Genomic DNA, 21,970 nt, shown 5'->3' on the forward strand with positions numbered 1-21,970 from the left:
TAGTGATTCCAAGAATCAAGCCCGTTTCATCCGGACACCGGGGGGGAATCAGCAGCGTGGATCAAAACGAAGGAAAAGGAGTTAGAACTACCGAAGGAGGTGCGAAAGATCGAAAGAAACGTAAGTCATTCGAGAAATTCGTTGAAGAAGTCCGATAAAGTCTCGCCGCGCGGGGCACGCTTCCGAACTCTCGCCATGGATAATTATACCGGGTAATTACGTTTCTAAGATAAAAACGATCACTCCTATCAAAGAAAATGATCCTTTAACGTTTACGTATATTTAATCACTTTTGCATTATCTAGATCTAAGATCTTGATAAATTTGATTAATTCCATTTAAATATTATCTATACATACTTTATACAGGCAATTGAATTTAATGATCACAATTAATTTGTTAATAATAATAATAATAATAATAATAATAATAATAAAAATAGTAATAGTAATAATAATAATAATCGTGAAAATCGAAGGCGAAGTGTCGCGAGTAGAAAAAAGAAAAAAGAAGAAAAAAGGATAAAAAAAAAAAGAAAGAAAGATCGACATTTAAGAACGATTGACTTTTCGATACGTCGCATTGAAATGTTTCGACAAATAATTGGAATTGAAATAAATGTATGAGAAATCTTCGGCAGAAGCGTCGGATCCGTCTCGAGGGTTTACCCTATGAAGGATTCGGTGTTGTCGTTCCTAGCGTGGACACCAATTTTAAGGCTCCGAACGAGCGGCATGGAAATAAAACAAGGTGGACACTAATTAGCGATTCCAAGAACCGAGAACACGAACCGTACTACACAGGCAAGAAGATCTCTCTCTCTCTCTTTCTCTCTCTCTCTCTCTCTCTCTCTCCCTCTCTCTCCTCGGTTTCATGGGCCTATAATACGCCGCGTGTTGTTGGATACAGCTGGTCGGAGGATGAGAGGTATAAGATGCATCGAAAGGACAAAAGGTCGAGACGAAGAGGGGAAGAGAAAAAATCCGAAACATTCGAACCAGCTACGAGTGTCAACTCACGGAATGCATTACCCTTGACCCTTTCCCTATCCCTCTCTCCCCTACCATTCTGGTCCTAACCTGTCATCGTAAGAATTTTTATCCTGAATTCTTAATCCTCCATTGTTCAAACTCTCTTACGCTCTTTTTTTTTTTTTTTTTTTTTTTTTTTTTTTTTTTTTTTTTCCTTTTCTTTTTATTCCAATCGGCGTTATATATCCGATCAGAATTTTTTTTCTCGTATTTAATGAATCATCAGTGGTTATACTTACAATTATATCAAGGTATATCTGATGGATCGTTAATTCATCGGCAGGTTTTTGCTTTTCGCAAGGACATTCGTAACAAACCTACGAAAAACGTCAATCATCAATCTCCCAACGTCGATCGAGACAGCGCGTGCTTCGATCGGTCCGAAAATAATTTGAGAGGGCGCGTAATAACACATCAATGCCTGTTAACAGACGTAAGCTATATATATATATATATATATATATATATATATATATATATACATGTACTCGTATTATAGAAGGAAGGACGTGATCAGAGGAATTGTGGCCCGACGCGAGGCGAATCGAAATTCCATTGTGAACTCGTCGATCTAATCGAACTGTCACATAAGGTACCTATCGAATTTAACGACTGCTCGATGATGTACCAGCTGCTTTTTGACATCGACGACGCATTTTAAAATTATTCACTTCGTGTGAACGATCCTGTTAATCCCAATACTTTCTAATTTAGAGACGATTAAGGATCACATGTGAAAAATTATCCATTAACATACAACAATTTCATAGATTTTCCTTATTATTGTCTTCTTTCTAAATGTAAATTAAAAATCTCGATACTTTCTAATATCATTAAATATAATCAAAAATTATAACACGTTTCGTAACACGTTAAAGCCTAAATAAGAATCACATTGTCAGATTAGATTAGTTATCACGAAAAATTTATCATGATTCCAAGAAACAAATCGTAATCTCGAGTTACTACCAGATATTTTCTTTTTTATTTTTTTTTTTTTGTCTTTCTTCTTTTTTTTTTCCTTTAGTCTTTTTAAAATCCAAGTAACATGTCCGCGGATAAGAAATCGATTCGGAACGGTCGACTTAATTAAGCACGAACGAAAGAATTCCGATATAGTGGGCTCTCTCTCAGTCCACTTTGGGAAAGCTACTCTAATCGTGAAAGGAAGAGAACCGCGTGAATTCTTTCGGGTGTAATAGTGTTATCGGACGCAGTTCGTGTAAGACACGATGTGTTTCTGATACTACGACCATGCTACCTGAGCTGTGACCGCAAAAGGGAAGTCCTCGACGAGTCCTCTGAACAACGAGTAAGGACCAATCGGGAGCGTAGGCGGAACTTTCTTTCAATCGAATATAACAATTTTCTCTTACTTCTATAAATTCTTTTTTGCTTTTTTTTTTTTTTTTTTTTTTTTTTTTTTTTTTTTTTTTTTTTTTTTTTTTTTTTTTTTTTTTTTTTTTTTTTTTTATCGAGTGGACGAAATTAAATCTCTAAGATACCTAATCATATATCTCATATCATCGAGATAAAATAAATACTACTCGAATAATATTTTAATACCGTGGACGAATATAAATCCGAACATACATATTATCTATATAATTGAGAGAATATATATTGAACAAAGTATAATTAGAAACATAAACCTAACACCATATTACAGGTGTGTTATTAACTTTGGCGATAGAATTTATAACAAACTCGATACTATCTTTGCTTTTGTATCTGTCTCTGTCTCTCTAGTTATAGATGGTGAAAATAAATTATTAACAACGTTTAAGAGATGAATCGTGATTATTCGTATGGTAATAATAAAGTTGCACTCTCGAAGGGTGCTCTCGTGTAATCGAATAATAGTATACGAGTGTGCGCTTACTCCTAAACGATCTTCTCCTCCTCCTCCTCCTCCTCCTTTTACTCGAGCCGGAACGCAGCGCACTAAATTCGACATAAAAAAAGAACATGGCGGAACTATCGAACTCTGTAGGATGTTGGAGAGCGAGGGCGAAGTCCGGCTAACCACGACGACGACGACGACGACGACGACGACGACTACGACGACGATCGTTTCATTTAATTAAGACTTGTTTTTATTTCTGGTAAACTCGTTCGGGTATTTTAGGAAGCACCCGAAAGCAAAGGCTTACCTTGGTCGAACTCGCTTGGATTAATTTATTGGCCTGCCGAATGCCAACAGGGGATTGTTTCCCTCTATACGCGAGCCGACTTTTTCATCGCGAAAACAAAAACTTTTCTGGATAAAAGAACCGTTATCTATATCCTTTTCCTTTTACCTTTGTGTTTTTAACGATAAGGGATAAAGGACATACATACATACAAACATATATACATAGCTATTTCCCATTCAATGACTCTTATCAAAAGAGGTAAATGGTGTACATTATTGAAACCTGGATTGGGACAAGAACAAATTTACGATCTTCAGATACCGATAACACTTTCTGGACAATTCAACAATTGCATTCAACAATTTAATCACCTTCGCTAGCCGATCAATCGGATCAAATGATATTTCACGTATATATATATATATAGATGACATATCAGTCATCATATACTTAGCACCCGAATGTATTATGTTACGACGTTAAATAAATTTGATTATAAAATCGATGAATATTTTATATCTTCTAAAAGATATATCTTAAATTTTTTTCGAAGTTAAATAAAATAAAAATAATTTATTCCGATGATCATCTCTCTTACATGCGTTCTTCACGTTCAACTTTACCATAATTTTTATCGCCAATGGAATAGAAAGAGAGGGGGAAAAAAAAGAAAGAAAAAGAAAATAAAATGTAGAAAAAAGAAAAAAGGTAGAGGAAAAAAGATGGATAACGTGCGAACGATGGGTAAAAGAAAGAAGAGAAAGAGAGAGAGAGAGAGAGAGAGAGAGAGAGAGAGAGAGAGAGAGGAGAGGAGAAAAAGGGAGTCTCGCGGAGAGGGTAGGTCGCAGCATCCCAGGTCCGCCTGATTCTGGGAAACGTGTCCTGCCAGCTTGTTAGGTGTCCCCAACGGTCCTTTAATATATGACTGGCACTCTACCCTTCCTCACGAAGGAGGATGAGGTTGAGGTTGAGGATGAGGATGAGGATGAGAACTAGGACCACTGGATCCAGTTAGAATGGTGTTGCCTTTACCTGTGTTCGCGTACCAATCCGCTCTTGTTTTTTTCGTTGTTTTTTTTTTCTTTTCCTTTCTTTCCGTATTAATAATAAAATATATTAATACGAAAAGAATAACTTTCTTTTTACTTGTTTTATTTTTTCTTTTTTTTTTCTTTTCTTTTTTTTCATAATTTCCAAATTTTCTTATACTAATTACGACATGAGAAATAAAAGTACCATTCATATTTAGACTATAATTAGAACATTTTCATATTTAGATTGTAATTTTAGATATTTTCTAATAATTAATTTTGATATGGAGTAAAGTATCACTGATGATTTAGGCAATTATAACAAGCTATGATGCAAAAAAAATGAGAGAGAGGGGGTGGACAGGAGGAGTGAAAAAGAAAGAAGAAAGGAGAAATCTCAATGGGGTCTTAGGCTTTGATGTTATAACCACGAGGCTAGTTACTGAAGAAAGAAAGAAAAAAAAAGAAAAAAAAATATATAAAAAAAAGAGAGAGAGAGAGAGAGAGAGAGGGATCGATCGATCATCGGTTAGAATCAATCGACTGTAAGAGAGAAAGCGAGATACACATATGATCCTGACGATATCTAGTCATAACACCATTGTTTCAATGACCTGCTGCTCCGCCCAGTAGGTGGCACCACCCTTCACATATTAATGAGCCAACCAGTTTCGAAGATCATCAAGGCTTACCAGAAAAGATGAGGTGTTGAGAAGGCCGGACCTTTTAACGTCTCTCGCACGCCGCTCTTATCTCGCACGAAGGCCCACGTGCATTTGCATGAAACGCGCATTAGCGCGAGAAAGAGAGACCGATTATTCACGGGTACCTAACGTTTACATCCTTCCTTATTCTCTACCTTTCTCTCTCTCTCTCTCTTTCTCTCTCTCTCTTTCCCTCTCTTTCTCTCTCTCTCTCTCTCTCTCTCTATCTCTTAGTCTCTCTTTCTTTTCGATCTCTTTCTCGCATATTTTTTATTATCTTCTAAATATGTTACTTTCTATATGTGGCTCTTTTTTAAATGAAATTGTTTATATTACGTTTGTTCCTTCTTCATTATTCGATGCAAAACTAACTCAAAAGATTTCCATTATTGCACGTTCGTTAATTTTCTATTCATGATTTTCTTAAGGTACAAAGAGAGAACAGTAACCATCGAGGTACTTAACTGTCTTTCTTTAAAAGAGAAGAATAATGATCGAGCGTTCATATATTGTAAATAGTATGAAAGTCTGATAGAAGTATGATAGGATATATATATATATATATATGTGTGTGTGTGTGTGTGTGTATGTGTGTGTATGTTTGAAGTTTGTACGAACGTAATGACAAACGATAGCGCATATTCTTGCTTATGAAACGTCACGATGAATATTTTACCATTGCATAAAACGAAACGAGAATATCTATCTAATAGTAATTGTTAACTCGTAAAATAATACATTTGAATAATCGAGAAATACGATAGTAAGCCATTAAATTTGCTTTTACCATTGGTTATTGAAGAAAACCAATATAACCCGCCATCGGATATCTACGTGCATATAGAAATTCTAAATAGAAAATTCAATAACGATATTAAACAAGACCATTCACACTTGAGTAGAAAAGAAAAAGGAAGAGAAAAAAGAGAAAATCAAAATGAATTACGAATCAAATGCAAACTCGGCATACTACACATACACACACATAAATATATATATATATATAGTACGTAGGTATATATAGGGTACGTACGTATATACATACATAATATTATATGTGTTAAAGAAACGTGAGACTTCATTGGGATGTCGCAACTCTTTTATTCGTCCTTCTCGAGCGATCATCGAGACGATATATCGATAGTCGAAGTGTGAATGAGGCGCTAACGACCGGTGATTACCAAAGTGCGTACACGTTGCGTGCACCGTTCGCATTGCGTCCTCCGTGTGTACGAGAAGGAGAAGGAAGAAGACGAAGAAGAAGAAGGAGGAGGAGGAGAAGAAGAAAAAAAAAAGGACAAGGAGAAGAATAAGAATAAGAAAAAGAAGAGAAGAGAAGGAAAAGGAGAGACGCGAGCACCGAATAATCAGGCTCGTGTAGTCGAGGATGTCCATCAATCGTTGGCCCTTTCCTTAAGGACAGGACCTCCCGCGACGTTTCTCATCTTCTCACCGCTCGACGTGGGGCGTCCTCGGCGCGCGTTAAACGTGCTTCCTAACTGCCGTTCCACGATCGAAAGATCAACGTGGATCATCCGGTATCTCATGATACTCTATTTCTCTCTCTTTCTCTTTCTCTCTCTACACACACACACACACACACACACACACATATATATATATGCATATATCGAAAGAAAAAGAAAGCAAAAAAAAAAGAATCCAAACATCTACGAGCTTTCGTCAAAATGATTTTTTCTTTGTTTTCAATTTATCGACTCGAGCGTAATGGATTTGCGGTCCGAATAAAACTGCATGCATGCAATCGAAAAGATTCTAATATAATGTATTTAGAGATAAATTAAATTCATTGCTATATCACGTGATCTTGAAAAATGTAAAACAAATTTATCCATTCGTAGATATGCAAATATTATCTATGTATTTGTATATGTAATAGAAAAGATTCCAATAGTATTTAGAAATGAATTAGAATTAATTAAATACTTTGCATGTTATACGTACGACATATTCGATAGAATGAATATATTCGTCCTAATCCAACGTAAAACTTTTTGGTACAAATTCTTTTCTTCTTTTTTTTTCCCCCCTTTTTTCTTTTGGAAAGTTAAATCTATGACTATTTAAAATGTAATGGAAATTTATTCATTCGTAGATATGCAGATAGGTTATGCAATCGAAAATACTCTAATGGTATTTACAGATAAATTAGAATTAATTATAAATCATTGCTATGTCGTATCATTGTTTAACATATATCATAGAATATTTGTCCTGATCAAAACGAGACATTACGATCGAATTGTTGAAAGGGAAGATCTATGACGTTCAAAATGGAACGCATATCTGGGGAAAAAAAAAAAAACAAAAAAAAAAACAAAAAAAAAACAAAAAAAAAATAAATAAAAACAAACCAAAACAAAAAAAAAAAAAAAAAAAAAACGTGTCCTATCGGAGGTAGAAATGTCAATTTAAAAATTTTTTTTGGTAGAATGATTTATGCCACGTCAAAATTTGATCGAAGACAATTGTAAAAGTGAAATTACATCGGTCGATAAATCGAGTAGGAGTGTAATACCAAGTACCGAAAGACAATGGACACTTACGGAACGAGAATGCGATAACTTTATATAGAGGATGGGGTTGAAGCGGAAGGAGAGTTAAACAGAGTGAGTGAGTGAGTGAGTGAGTAAAAGGGAGAAAAAGAAAGAGTGCGAGAGAGAGAGAGAGAGAGCAAGAGAAAGAGAGGGGAGGCGTGGAAGATCACGACTCACCCATACAAAATCACGAAGACGAGTATATATGGACTGGTAATCAAAGCCATAAATCCGAGGCGTAAGCAAGCTCCTTTCCGATAGAGATTCACCGTTCGATGCTTCTTTATCTCTTTTGCGCTGCTCTCTGTTTTATATATATATATATATATATATATATATATATATATATATATATACATATATATATATATATATATATGTATGTATGTATGTATGTATGTGTATATGAATGTGTGTAGTTACCGATCTCCGATTTTCCAGGATGTATCTCTCGCGTCTGTTGGCACTAAACGATCGATTACATCCACTACGATCGCTAATTATCGCCACGGTGAGATATAACGATCGTCGAGGGCGTCTATCGCGATGTAACCACGAAGAGTACCTTCTTTAAATCGTTCGATCGATTCTCGATTCTCTTCTTATTCTTCTCTTTAGAAATTTCGATCCGCCCCCCAGCTGAAATAACGAATCTGACTACAAAAAGAAAGAGAGAGAGAGAGAGAGAGAGAGAGAGAGAGAGAAAAAGAGAGAAAGTTGTTCCGTGCGAATAAATCGTTTCATTTCTGATTGTCTACTTTTATTTTTATTTATTAAAGAACTAATCGGTCGTACCAATGCAATGGTCATGTTTCAAAAGTGATTATCTTTGCTTTGATATCTTTGAAAACATCATTTACACTATAATTAAAGACATATATATATATATATATATGTGTGTGTGTATGTGTATGTATATGTGTATATTAATCGAAATAATACAAGTAGGTACGGGATAAATTCTATGATGAAAAAATTGAATATGAATATAAAAAAAAGGCCGAGGGAACAATTACATCTTCCTCATTCTCACGATCTCCAAGAGAAAAGATCAAAGCTTCGTTGAAGCTTCGTAAGAACACGGTGCACCTCGGGCGTAGAGGGCGAGAAATCGTCGAAGGTTCCCCTCCGCCGGCTGCTCGATCGAGCGAGGCACGAGGATAAAGAAAAAAAGAATAGGAAGAATAAAAGGAATAAAAGAATAAGAATAAAAATAAGAATAAGAAGAAGAAAAGCATCGGCGCTATATCGACGGTAGGCCCGTGCATCGCGTTCTTTGGGCCGGCGCAGCAGCCAGCCGTAGCGTTCCGCATCGTTGCGAGCGCATCGAGGCCAAGGAGGGCTCAACCCTCCTCCTCCTTCTCCTTTTCTGCCTCCTCCTCCTCCTCCTCTTCCTCCTTCACCTCTTCTCTTCTCTTCTCTTCTCAACGTCCCTTCTTACGGCCTTTCGTTCTCTCCGTTCTTCAGCCACGCGGAATGGGCGTGGTGATGCACGAGCGGCTATCGAAACGCTCTATCGCTAATAAATCTGTACCTCAACTAGAATCTGCCCGGGGCTTACTACTTTGCGTCAATGTAACCCTTTCGTCTCGCTATCCGAATCCAACTTCGGAGTTCTTCGTTTATATTATGAATTGTTACAAGATCGAGATCGATCAAATCGTACCTGCCTATCTTATTATTTTCAACGATATCAACAATGTCATTTTTTATTGTAACAATCTGATAATAATAATACCTTTGTTATTTTTCCTTTTTCTTGATTTTTCTCTTTTTTTTTTTTTTCTTCCCTTTTTTTCCTGTGTTTTTTTTTTTCTTTGTTTTTGTTTTTCTTTTTTTCTTTTTTTTAAGTAGGATTTATAAGATTAATTTTAATAAGGGACATTGCGGTGTGCTTCAAATTGATCGATTTATATAATTTCTTTTTCCTCTCTTTTCTTTTCATTGTCTTTTCCATTTTTTTTCTCACTTTTTTTTTTTTTCTTTCTTTCCCTCTTTTTAAGGCGGTAAAAACTTCACTAGCAATACCACCTGGCGGTAGGAATTAAAAACTCTCCATCTAAGTTTTTTACCGACCGCGGTGTTGATAAAACAGTTTCGGCGCGTTTATTTAAAATATTCATATTTAATATAAAAATATAATCGTGAAATATATATTAAATCGTTATATTCAATGGGGGTCTAATTTCTTTTTAGCGCAACTATTTTTTTCTAATTAGTCATCGTGCGCGTTATCGATCTACGGAAGGATCACAAGCTATATATTACAGAGTATAGATATTTTTCTAAGGATGTTGATAAATATAAAAATGACAGTAGTTGCCTGCAGGAACGTCGAAGAAGAAGAAGAAGAAGAAGAAGAAGAAGAAAAGACGATGGAGTACGCATCCGGCTCGAGCCAATAAATTTTTCACATGACCTGTACCAATAATGCGAGATAGCGGGAGTAAAAGAGAGGCATCGACGCGATCCTGAAACAACTATACTTATCGAAGATCGTGCCTCGCAGGCTCCGAAGGAGGAAGGCGCGCGTTTTCAGTCTCGCTTCTGTAATTACGATCTTCCTCGTAGTACACACGCGGAACGCGAGCGTGCGCGCACATTCTGGGCCTCCCTTATTCCGCTTTTACTTTCGTATATTATTTTATCAGTGTATTTCGTAAAAAAAAAGAAAAAAACAAAAAAAAAAAAAACACAGAAGAAAAAAACAAATTCTTCGTAAGATCCATGCCAAAAATATTTACGAACTATAGGTGAATATGTAGCCTTTTTTTTTTTTTTTTTTTTTTTTTTTTTTTGTTTTGTTTTTACTTCAACGTTCTCGCGTACGAGATTAAAACAGTGCTTTTTTTTTTCTTTTTTTTTTTATTTCTTCGTACATCATAAAAATTTATAATACCGATAGATATGATCAACAGAAAAGATAATATTCGTTATAATTATCGTAATCACTCTCGCGTAACGATAATAATTATTCATCCGAGGTATGAGAATCTCTTTCTCTCTTAAACTTTATCATATACGTCGGGAGAAATCAATTTTATTTTGAATATCGATCTCGACGATGTTTTAACACAAAAGTACAAAAGAAAGAAAGAAAGAAAGAAAGAAAAAAAAGAAAAAAAAAGAAGAAAAAAAAAGAAGAAAAAAAAAGAAGAAAAGAAAGAAAGAAAGAAAGAAAGAAAGAAAGAAAGAAAAAAAAAGGCTCGATGAAACAACACACGCGACCTAGAGGCTCTCTCTTCTCGTCCACCCCTTGTCCTCCTTTCACGCGTTCTATGTAAAGGGGGTTGCGCGGTGCTCGAGGCAGTTCATACCGGCTGGCAACATAACGTCGATCGTGATAAAAGCATCGGACAATAATAAACAATGCGTGAAACGACAAGTACAGTCCGTAGGTATGGCGGCCGTGGCAAGGCATTTCGCGAGAGATGCTATCGTTCATTCGTTCGTACGTTCGTACGTTCATACGTAGGTACGTACGTACGTACGTACGTACGTTCGCTCGCGGACTCTGTGTGTCGGTAGCAGGAACACCGGAGCGCAATCAATCATTCGAACCGGATAAAATATAAAATACGGTGCCACGGCCCCGATGTGTTTGCCGTTTTATTTATTTGCACGGTCATGCAAGCTACGCGGAATTAACGTATTTTTTGCACGCGACCACCAGGATACGAGCGAGCGCGCCTCCGAGCTTTATTATCGTCGCGAACATTACGCGAGAAATACGAACGATGAATTTAATGCATCGACGGGGGAGAAAGGGGAGAGGCGAGGTGGAGCACCGTGGCATAGTAAAAAGAAGGGAAGGTAAGTAAGGTGGAACACGGACTGGTAAAGATCGGGTAGGTGAAATTCGCAAACGATCGAGATAAAATATAAGTCGCTTCTAAATTCTCTATCGACGTACGTAGTAAATGTAAGAGTATCTATTAGTATTATAATTTTAAAATGTATAATATGGTATAGTACATTTATGGTATATTATGTGTCACAGATTTATATATTATTATTCGAAAGTGATTAAATAATATCTCGATCGAGACAATATCGTGCTCGTTCTCATCCTCTTCTCACCTTCTTTTTAATGCATAAAAAAAGATCCATAGTAAATCCCTACAGTCCTGTATCGAGTCCATAAAGTAGCCACCGAAAAGTCGAGACCGGTGATGGATGGTAGCAGGTTCGTATCTTGTATCGCGGTATCTCCTTGACCGCTTGTGCTTATTAAACTGTTCGGTATTTCTCGTCGACGTGCAACAAGGCAGAGTTGCTTGTTTGCTTGGCTTGCTTTGGTTGCTTGGTTGTTCGGTTGCTTACTTGCTCGGTTGCGCGAAAAAGATGATACGGAAGGAGAAAGAAGAAGAAGAAGAAGAAGAAAAAGAAGAAAAAGATAAAAATGATGAAGAGGAAGAAGACGAAGAAGAAGAAGAAAATGAAGAAGATGAAGAGAAAGAGGAAAAGTAGAAGAAGATGAAGAAGAAGTGGAACGAGACAGCGACGACGAAGAAGATCGATGCACCGCTCCCAGCTACCTTCGAAACTTTTAATAAGTGTCATCGACTACCGAGGTAGCCGTGGACGCATCGTTATAAATCGCTACCGTTTCTTTTACCTCGAGATTCCCTTCCTTTTTTTTATTTATTTACTTTCTTTTTTTCTCCCCCTTTTCCTCCAACCCGTCGCATCCGAAAAATTTTTTTCATTCGGAACTTCCCACCATTTTTTCCCCTTCCTCCCTCTTCTCTCTCTCTCTCTCTCTCTCTCTCTCTCTCTCTCTCTCTTTCTCTCTCTCTATCGCTTCGTCAATCATGCTCCCTTTTCCTACCACTCATTTTTTTTTTATTCGAACCATCGTAATAATCTATATAACGATTTGACGATATATAACGAACAACGATGAAAATTGTGAAAAGATCTAAGACGTTGGAATTTCTCTTGTTGTTGAAAGGATTTCTAACGAACACCCGGTACAAGGAAAAAAGGGATGCTGAGAAACAAGACGCTCTTCTTCTGCTCTTAGAACAGCAACGGATCGCTACGTTATTATTTTCGCCAGTTATCGAATTAGATGTTGGCTTAACGGGTACGTACAAGGTACTCCCTATATACCCATGGCATAGGCGTATATACTATATTTACTTTATAAGAGTTTGTGTGTGCCCCAGAGGCCAGATTGCGAAAGATATATGTATATAATATAAATATACATATATATATATATATATATATATATATATACACACATATATACTCATATGTTTATATATATATATATGTATATATAGAAAGTATATTACGAAATACTTTTTACCAACAAGATTTTTTATCGACCTTATCATATGATAACTTATCATATGATGAACTTTACTTTTCGATGAGCAACCACAGATGGCGCGGTTAATTAATTCCATAGATTTCGATAATCGAAAATGTTATATATATATATATGAGAACACTCGGATAAGGTAGAGATCTGCGCCATTGTTAAAAGATCGAAGAAAACGTATAAAGTTATAAATCGATTGAGAATAATCGCGTTTACGTACGACGCCCATGGATCCTTTCATCATATTTTGTCTTTCTCTCTCTTTCTCTCTCGCTTTCTTCTCTTCGTTCTCTAGCATCGAACGTTGGTTGAAACGATGCGTCGAGAAGGCAAGAGAGAGCATCCTCCGAGATTACGGCTTATTCGTTACTACCTACAACGTACTTACGTTACTTTTAGAACTGCTTATTACTGTGATTACCCGCGCATAATACAACGGACCGAACGTTCTACAATTTATTATTGAATTGCTATAATGCGCTTCGTATCGTCATATTGCAGCACGTATATACATGTATGTGTATATATATATATATATATATATATATATATATATACATATATATATGTACATGTGTATGAACACGTATAACGCAAAACGATCAACGGTCTATCCTAAGATACAAAACTATCGCATCTATGTTCAAAAGAATATTAAAAGAAATAAGTTACTTACACCTTTCGCAATTGTACGTACATAGGTAAATGATTATGACTCGAACTACGGCTCGTTGTAGATACGGAAAAATTCTTTTTTCATTTCGATGACAATTAGGCGATGACAATGATGATGCTGAAATCAAAGACAGAAGAAAACGTTTAAGAAATCGTTGCTTAAAGAAGTCCTCCCACTCCCCCCGACAAAAATGACGAAATTAAATATAGATAAATTTCATGTATTAGATACAGTAATAATTAATTTTCTATTCTAACAACGAAGAAAAATGACGACGTAACTTTTAAAGAGATCATTTTACTTACCACAATAATATTAATATTCTTCATTTATACAAATTTATCCGCGACGACTTGTATTTCGAATCTGGACTATGTCACGAACCGGCGGAACTAATCTTGCTATTTCGAGATTTCGATAATCGCAATAATATCGAAATTATATTGCTACTTCCTTCAGTAGGTGACTGTGATTGGTCGATCGAAATTAATCGAATAATACGAAATCTGATTGGATCGTCATTATAATACGAACAAGTAGTACTTATATTCTTTTTTTTTTTTTTTTTTTTTTTTTTTTTTTTAAGAACATATTCAATTAACATTATTATCAGAACATTTATTAATCGTTACCTTTAATTATGTTTATGTTAATATCTTCTTCTTTAATATTATATCATACATTCAAATATTATACTGATTATGTTATCACGGGATGGTGGCATTAACTGATTCAAAATGTCTTATCCGAAAGAAATATCTTACAATAAAAAATTATGAATTATTATAAAAACAATGGTTAAAAAAAAAGATAATTAGAATTATGAATTGAATTAGGAACTTATTGGTAATTATGTATTATTTATATTATAGAGTTCGCATAGGTTAGAAAATTTTATATACAGTAAATAAGAAATTTTTTTTTCACAGTTATTTTTTCAAGAAAATTGTAAGCAGGATCAATAGTTATATATATATATATATCACTATTGAACAAAGATATTGCCATTAATATTATGCTATTGATTTAACAAGAAATCAAGCAATATGCAAAGAAATTTGGGATGTTCACGTACTCGTACTCTAGATTCTTCTGTGGCCATGAAATTGACCATGGGTCAAAATTCTATGTTCCAAGAACGACTACTAATGGAAAATCCAAATTTGTGGCACGAGTTTAAAGTTATTAGAGGTGCACAGTATAACAAGGAAGAAGTATTAAAAGCTATATTAAATTCTATAAAGCCTATATATTTGTTACCAGTGAAATATCAAGTGCGTGGCGAAGACTCATACTTCATAGCTAAAAATTGTGGGCCTGCTATAGAGAAACTATGCAGATCTAGTTTAATTATTAAAAATCCACATGGTAATCCTCTGATTTTGACAATAGTGTTGGGTTTTGCCCCGGTCCAGGATTTAAATGTTAATATTCAACCACTTCTTCTAACTACTCTGACAAGAAGGTATGATTCTAATACAAAATCATTAGATTTGGAAGCATTTCATAAGGATTTAGATTTGTCTAAATCCATTTATTGTCCTTTGTCTCAAATAACAAACTTGGAACATGTATTAAAAGTGGCAAAGAAAACAGTGGCCACATTCGAACATTTAAATTTAAAGCATAATGAATTATATACATTGGATGCAATGCAATCTTTAGATTTAATCTCTTTAAAATATATAGATTTAAGGTACAATAGTTTAATGAACATGAAAGATCTTGGGGCCTTAAAAAATTTAACAATTGTGAAACTTTGGTTGGATGGTAATCCATTATGTGAAAATTATTCTAGTGCAAAACAATATATAAACTCTGTGAAGGCACATTGCCCACATATAATTCAGTTAGATGGTGTATCTATATCTGTTTCTGATATGCCATTAATGTACAATAATTATTTCAAAGATAGTACAAAACAAGAACTTGTATATCAATTTGTTACACATTTTTTCAATTTATACGATCAAGGAGATAGAACGCTTTTGAGAGGATTATATGATAAACATGCTTTTTACTCTTTCAGTTTTAGTATTCCATTTTCTATCGCTCATAAAAGAAAATTAGTGCAATTTACTACAAATAGAAATATTTTAAAAATAACAGATCCTAATAAAAGGGATAAATTTTTATATTATGGAGAAGATAATGTATTAAATGCTCTAAAAACATTACCAAAGACTTATCATGATAAAAACTCATTTCAATATGATCTGATATATGATGACAATGAATGTATAGCCATATCTATTTCTGGATTGTTTAAGAATATTGGTAGTGATCCTCAAGTTCTATCATTTAATAGAACTTTTATTTTATCAGTTAGACCTGACAATGAATATATTATTACAAATGATCAATATAACATTGGTGATGCTCCAGATAATAAATCTTTAACTAATATAGATAGTACAGTATCCAGTGAGGATTTTATACCTGAATGTTTTAGCTCAACAGAGAAATTTGAAATAATTACAAAATTTGGGCAAATAACTAAATTAACCAAAGAATGGTGTAAAACATATTTGAATAAGACAAACTGGGATATGCGAAAAAGTATTCAAAATTTTATAAAAGATTTGAAAAGCAATACTGTACCGCAAGAAGCTTTCAAAATATAAAATATACATTCTCGCTTATGAAAACATATATATTTTATATATAATACAGTTTTACTATATTTTTGTAAAATTATTTAAAAATTTGTAAAAAAAAAAAAAGATATTCTTCTAAATCTCAAATTAAATTTAATTTTTCATGTTGTAGGAACTGCTCTGTTTTATCTTACGAGTACTCCTAAACGTTGTACGTTGTTACCAACAAATAATTTTGTTTGTTAAATATATTGAGTCTATTTAATGGCTTCATTAATGATATATTATTTACGAAATTCCAGTAGACACAAGTTTGCCAAAGAAGAATGTCCATCAATACATTGTCAAATGCAGTAATAACATTTGAAGAGAGCTTGATTCATTGAAATAGTCTCGTAGATGATTGCCCATTTGCATTCTTTTGATCATATAAAGTTTACCATCGTTACCGACCGATCACGAGATATCCTATAGTTTTCTGACTTATCAATCCGACTAAAAATAATCGGTAACAGTAATTCTTTGTTTTACCGACCAAACAGATAAACATTAATCATTGAAAAATTACTAAATTCATCATTACTATTGTATTTAATATAAATCAATATTTCCTATTCTAATTAGATGAAATTTTCAGTTTTGGAAAAATCGTTGAAATGTTTTATAATTGGAAGCAGTAATGTACAAATGGAAGAATTTATAAAATATGGATTATTTAGAAACAGATTAAATCTCAACAATCCATGACGAAGATGTGTCGTGTTATATTTATGTATGTCAGCAAAAAAAAAGAATAATTCGAAACAAACGATTATGAATTGCTCTAAGAAATTTGTAGGACATTTTTAAAACTTTCTATTAATACTTTCTATTTCTTTGTATATCGTATGTGGTAGGTTTCTTATTTTCTCAAAGACGCGAGAAGCATTTCCTGTTGCGTAAAGGGGAAGATTTCCTTGTTCCATCATATACAACGAAAGACTCTTCAGCGTTCAAGATTGAAAAGCGTTCGGATGCATATTGCACGTGTTACGCGATCATAGAGACTGAATAGAAGAGATTCTAGTTGTTACGAGAATATCTAGTATACAAAGGTAGCTACACAATACATGTTATTCAATAAATTCTTCGAACATTCATTTCTCTAATTTGTAATACAATTTGTTAATACAAGATTTATACACAATATAAATATAGAGCCCAATTGTATCAAGTATATTATTTAAAAAAAAAATATATATATATATATATATATATATATATATTTTATCATGAATAAGAACCAAGAAGATTCATAAAACTCTCACGGAGGAGACTACATCATCGAGCAAACACATATAAGACGTATACAAGTCAGAGACGTATACTTCGGAGATGGCTAGAATAGATAACGCATCAGTGAAAGTAAAATTACGAAGGATCTATGGAAATTTTGGTGTGTTAGTAAGACTTTCAAAAACAATTTGAAAGAATAGACGAAAACAAAAAGAAACAAAGTATATTATTATAAATAATTATTAACCGTTAGGTATCTTTGATAACTACAATCTCTGAATATCAACCCGAAAATGAAAAAGGAAACGTTTATTAACGTTGACGATGATTCGGCTAATGAAGAATGAAAGTATAAGTTAAAAAGTGAAATGTGTTCACGCGTGACGCAACACCTGGGGAAACAAGTCGTGGGAGCAATTAAAATAATAATACGTGGCTTGTAAGGTAGACATTAAACAAATCGCGTGAATCCACAGGGACCCCCTTTTTTTTGCGTTCCTCTCTTGTAATCATTCTGTAAATAAATGAAGAAAAAAATTGATACAAGTGACGATATATAAAGAAGAAAGAAGAAAAAGAAGAAGAAAAAAGGATAAATTATAATTTCTAAAAAGTCTCTCTTTAATAAGATCTTTACATTATAACTTATAAAATCTTACACGTAGATCCAGTCTTACGTATAGAAACGAGAGGGATTCGCTTCACTGACTGGTACATCCTTGTGCCAGATTCTAAGGTACAACGATACATTCGTACAACGGGATAAGTCATCAGTCAGGAGTCCTACGACTTCTCTTATTCGCAAGATCTAAACTGTTGTTATAGGATTCCACGCACGATGAATGATATAGTATCGTAATGACTGGCAAAATCTGCACGAATTACACTGGCTTTCGTTTGTCCTGACATATTTTTCTTGCTACCGACGTATCGAATTGTTCTATCCTGTGAGAAAATCGACCGAACAATTTAAGCAACTCGCGCACCAATTCCCACGTCTAGAAAAGGAACTTAATTCAGTAAGTATCGTGCGATATCTTCTTCTTCTTTTGTTTTTTTTTCCCCCTTTTCTTGGACATTTTATTTAAACAATAATAATATTAAATTGATTGATCCACGCTGATGAACAGGTTGAACGATGCTATTAGAACAAGCTGGTTCCAAAAAAAAAAAAAAAAAACAATATTGCATAATCAAAATGAAATGTATTTATTTTGTATATCACCGAGAGCGTAAGAAGTATCACAACGTGATATTTTCTACTAGAATTAAAGATGGCCTATTACGCAAAATGCATTAGCGCAAGATTCCCTATCTGCTCCTGAAAGAGTACGATAAATTTCCATTTCTACCCCCTTCAAAGTTGGCACGTGTATTGCGCACGTGTACTCTCCTGTCCGCTTAAAATCGGCATCTTCGATATACCAAACCATTGACGAATATATATATATATATATATATATATTGTACAGTGAATCTGCACCGATTTCGTTGTACAATATATATATACAGGGTGTCTTATATTAAATTTAGCCCTTTAAAACATAATATTACAACAAATTGTAAGAAATAGATAAACAAATTATGATGGAAAAAAACTTTTATCAAGATCGTTTTCTTTCTATAAAAATAATTGTTAACATTATTAAAATTTGTAGATATATTTGATACGATCGAAAGACAAATGGAACACCCTATATACATGGACCTATTCAGGATGCTGATCTTTAGACGAATGGTGATTTCTAATCTCTTGATTGCCCAAGAAATTCCTTATTTTATGGTACCACTATATTTACATTATTTTTCTTCTTCAAATTCTCTCGTATTACTCGAGCAAAACAGTGGCGAATAATAATCGTGTAAATTCGTAGCTGCTGACGTTAATTATGAAAATTATCCTTTGCTAATCGTAGGAGGAAACCGTAAGAGCAGAACGTAAACGAATGAATCGTATCATTAGCTTTCCGAACGATTCCATCGTTTGCACCTTACTTAGCTGAAGTTAATTATCTGCTACATTGAGTTATACTTTCTTCGCAATTAGTTTGAAATATAATAGTTTAATTTATATTGATAATTCATAATTAATTTCTTTTTATAATAATATTAATTGTAATCTCGTTAGAAACAATTTCATAAATTAACATTAATTAATCGATATAATTAATAATTACATTTAATTATTTAATTAGATTTTCTTGAATATCGACTAACGATATTATAATCATCTGCAGGAAAGTACAATGAACAAGCACGTAATCCGTTCATGGCATTGTTATCTTGAAGGCACACGGCTAATTAAACACGCACGTCCCTCCTCTTGACCCCACCTCTGAAGACTCACCTATACATCCGGTCCTTCGGTAACAAAAAAAAAAAAAAAAAAACAAAAACTCTCACGAGAATTGCAGGTCGTAACCCTTTCAACTTTTCTCCTTGAAAGAATAGCATCGAAGATGAAATTTCAAAACGTATCATATATAAATAAGATCAATATATATACTTTGTGAATAAATATAAACATAATATTTATAATAGTATTTCTCTCGATAGATGTATACTATTTTCGAGAAAATTCATTGAATCATGCTGATGACTGATTCGTTATATTACATAATTTAATGCAAAAACTTCACAAACATAAATTCACTGTACATCGAGGAATTTTATGTTTTATCTAAAGCTTCAAGAATGAGACATCGTGATAGAGAAAGTTGTATGTATCCATCTATCTATCTATAATATCGTATATAGCATCCTTCTACTGACTTATGATTATAAATCAAGAAATATAATCGCAGGATAAATAGAATAAAATATTAGTATAAAATGTTGATCTATATGACAGATAAAAAGATCAATGTCTCGTTATTTGAAATCAATGAAGGAGAAAACGAGTATCGAGTAGGAGGATTTATACTCAATGAAGCATATAAACGTTCTTTTACGTTTACTTCCTCATTAGAACAATAATAATCGTTTATAAAATGATTTCTTCTTTCTTATCTCTATAAATTTAACATTTTTAATTTAACACATTTTTTTTCATGCTAGAGTTGCTTTAAACGTATATATATATACAATATATACATATATATATATATATATATATATATATATATATATATATATATATATATTCGTTAAGTTTATGAACCAAAACGAAAGGACGATCACCTTTTAGAATAGAGAAATCGAATACACCGAGTTAACACTCCATTACGATTTTTAATTAAGCACCCCCTCGTTTCATGGTCGAGCACACGTCTCACTCTCAGCCGTCAGAGCATAGACCGTGGAAAGCTTTCGACTCCACCGACTATCTTAAACATCCGAGTATTTTTTCTTTCTCCTTTTCCTTTTTTTTTTTTCCTTTTTTTTTTTTGTTTAACGATCTCTTTACATTTGACAGGACATTACGAAATCTCTTCTGACGGTATAATAATTCCAGTTTTATTTTTTTCTTTTTCTATTTCTCCTTTTATTAACAAGAAGAGACCTTGCGATTCGTGATGAACGCGATCACAACGATAGTCTCGGTGAGCGCAACCGATGGTTCTACTTCAAGGCAAACTCTATTTTCAGAAAGATGGATCTAGTATAAGATGATCGATGATGATGATGATGATGAGGAATAGATCTTTATTTGTACGTTGTTCTAATAATTACAAGGGATCAAGAATTATAGTCAGATATATACATATATATATATATATATCTTTATGGCCTTTCATTCTTTTTAGAAGGTATTGAAGCTTCGAGGTAATGTCATATTATTTTTATTTATTTCTTTGGAATTCCTTGGCATTATCTTTAATCTTTATCAATATCCAATGACATAATTCATTTTCAGATGAAATCAAAATTGAAGAAAAACGATAATATGATAAGTACAAGAGAAAAAGATGGAAGTAAAAAATAATGAAGTACAAGTAACGAATGTCACGAACAAAGGAAAAAAAAAGAAAAAAAGGTCGAACGATCTCTGATTATATTCTGATTCAGGACGAACGAGACTCACGTTGGATCGTGCTCCTACTCGAAGACGGCACAGTATATCTCGTCTCGTCTTTGCTGTACGCTCGCCTTTTGCTTTCACTTTCTCACATGGTGGAAACGAGAAGAAACCCTCTTCATCCGCTCCCCCCACCTCTTCCTCCTCCATCACCACCACCATGTAACAACGATCTCCTTTTAGAATCACTCTTCTCTCTTTCATGAATTTATCGGTTCGTTTTGCGAACAGCACTTCTTCAGCTAGCTGGTACAGACTTGTGAACATTCTTTAATTTAAATAACATATATTATTTGAAAGAAAATGTTTATATTCATCGTCAAGTAAGTTCGTTTCCCATGAAACATTATATGTGAGAAGAACATATATCAAATGAAAATAATAGAAAATTTATTCTCTAGGTTTATTGAATAATGTATTATTCAATCTCATTAGAGTTTGATTCTATATAAGTAAAATAATGTAAAACATGACAGAGTTAAAATTTATGGGCCGATTAAAGAAAAACCGAAAATGACATAAATCGTCTGATCGAGGATATATATATATATATATATATATATATATATATATATATATATATATATAATAAAAAGATTTAAAGAATTTCTTC

General features: G+C 33.6%; 1 protein-coding gene and 2 long non-coding RNA genes across 6 annotated transcripts in view; 2 read left to right on the plus strand and 1 right to left on the minus strand.

Moving 5' to 3' along the window:
* LOC124953697 overlaps nt 1-13,928 on the minus strand; it is a 241,591-nt gene extending 227,663 nt beyond the window's left edge. The window contains exons 1-2 of one of the 3 annotated variants that reach the window (XR_007102304.1): nt 13,773-13,915; nt 13,468-13,584 (exon numbers count right to left, since the gene is read on the minus strand). This is a non-coding gene — a long non-coding RNA (uncharacterized LOC124953697). Of the gene's footprint in view, nt 1-13,467; nt 13,585-13,772 lie in introns of all 3 variants that reach the window. The other 2 variants (XR_007102305.1, XR_007102303.1) reach the window with 2 other exon arrangements.
* Nucleotides 13,929-14,042: 114 nt separating this feature from the next.
* LOC124953694 (nuclear RNA export factor 1-like) lies at nt 14,043-16,204 on the plus strand. The gene is made up of 2 exons (XM_047505461.1): nt 14,043-14,313; nt 14,397-16,204. The coding sequence occupies exon 2, from the start codon at nt 14,514-14,516 to the stop codon at nt 16,089-16,091; it is 1,578 nt and encodes a 525-aa protein (XP_047361417.1). The 5' UTR covers nt 14,043-14,313; nt 14,397-14,513; the 3' UTR covers nt 16,092-16,204.
* Nucleotides 16,205-17,015: 811 nt separating this feature from the next.
* On the plus strand, nt 17,016-20,393 carry LOC124953696. 2 transcript variants are annotated; one of them, XR_007102302.1, is made up of 7 exons: nt 17,016-17,158; nt 17,345-17,499; nt 17,593-18,075; nt 18,165-18,358; nt 18,998-19,122; nt 19,577-20,058; nt 20,144-20,393. It is a non-coding gene; the product is annotated as an uncharacterized LOC124953696 (long non-coding RNA). The 2 variants fall into 2 exon arrangements; XR_007102301.1 differs by having other exon boundaries at nt 19,577-20,393.
* The last annotated feature ends 1,577 nt before the right edge of the window (nt 20,394-21,970 follow it).

The sequence above is a fragment of the Vespa velutina genome, chromosome 13 (genome assembly GCF_912470025.1).
Source record: "Vespa velutina chromosome 13, iVesVel2.1, whole genome shotgun sequence".
NCBI classification, from domain to species: domain Eukaryota; kingdom Metazoa; phylum Arthropoda; class Insecta; order Hymenoptera; family Vespidae; genus Vespa; species Vespa velutina.

What these genes read in the sequence shown, in the direction of transcription:
- LOC124953694 (XM_047505461.1), top strand. Translation starts at nt 14,514, where the DNA reads ATGCAAAGAAATTTGGGATGTTCACGTACTCGTACTCTAGATTCTTCT.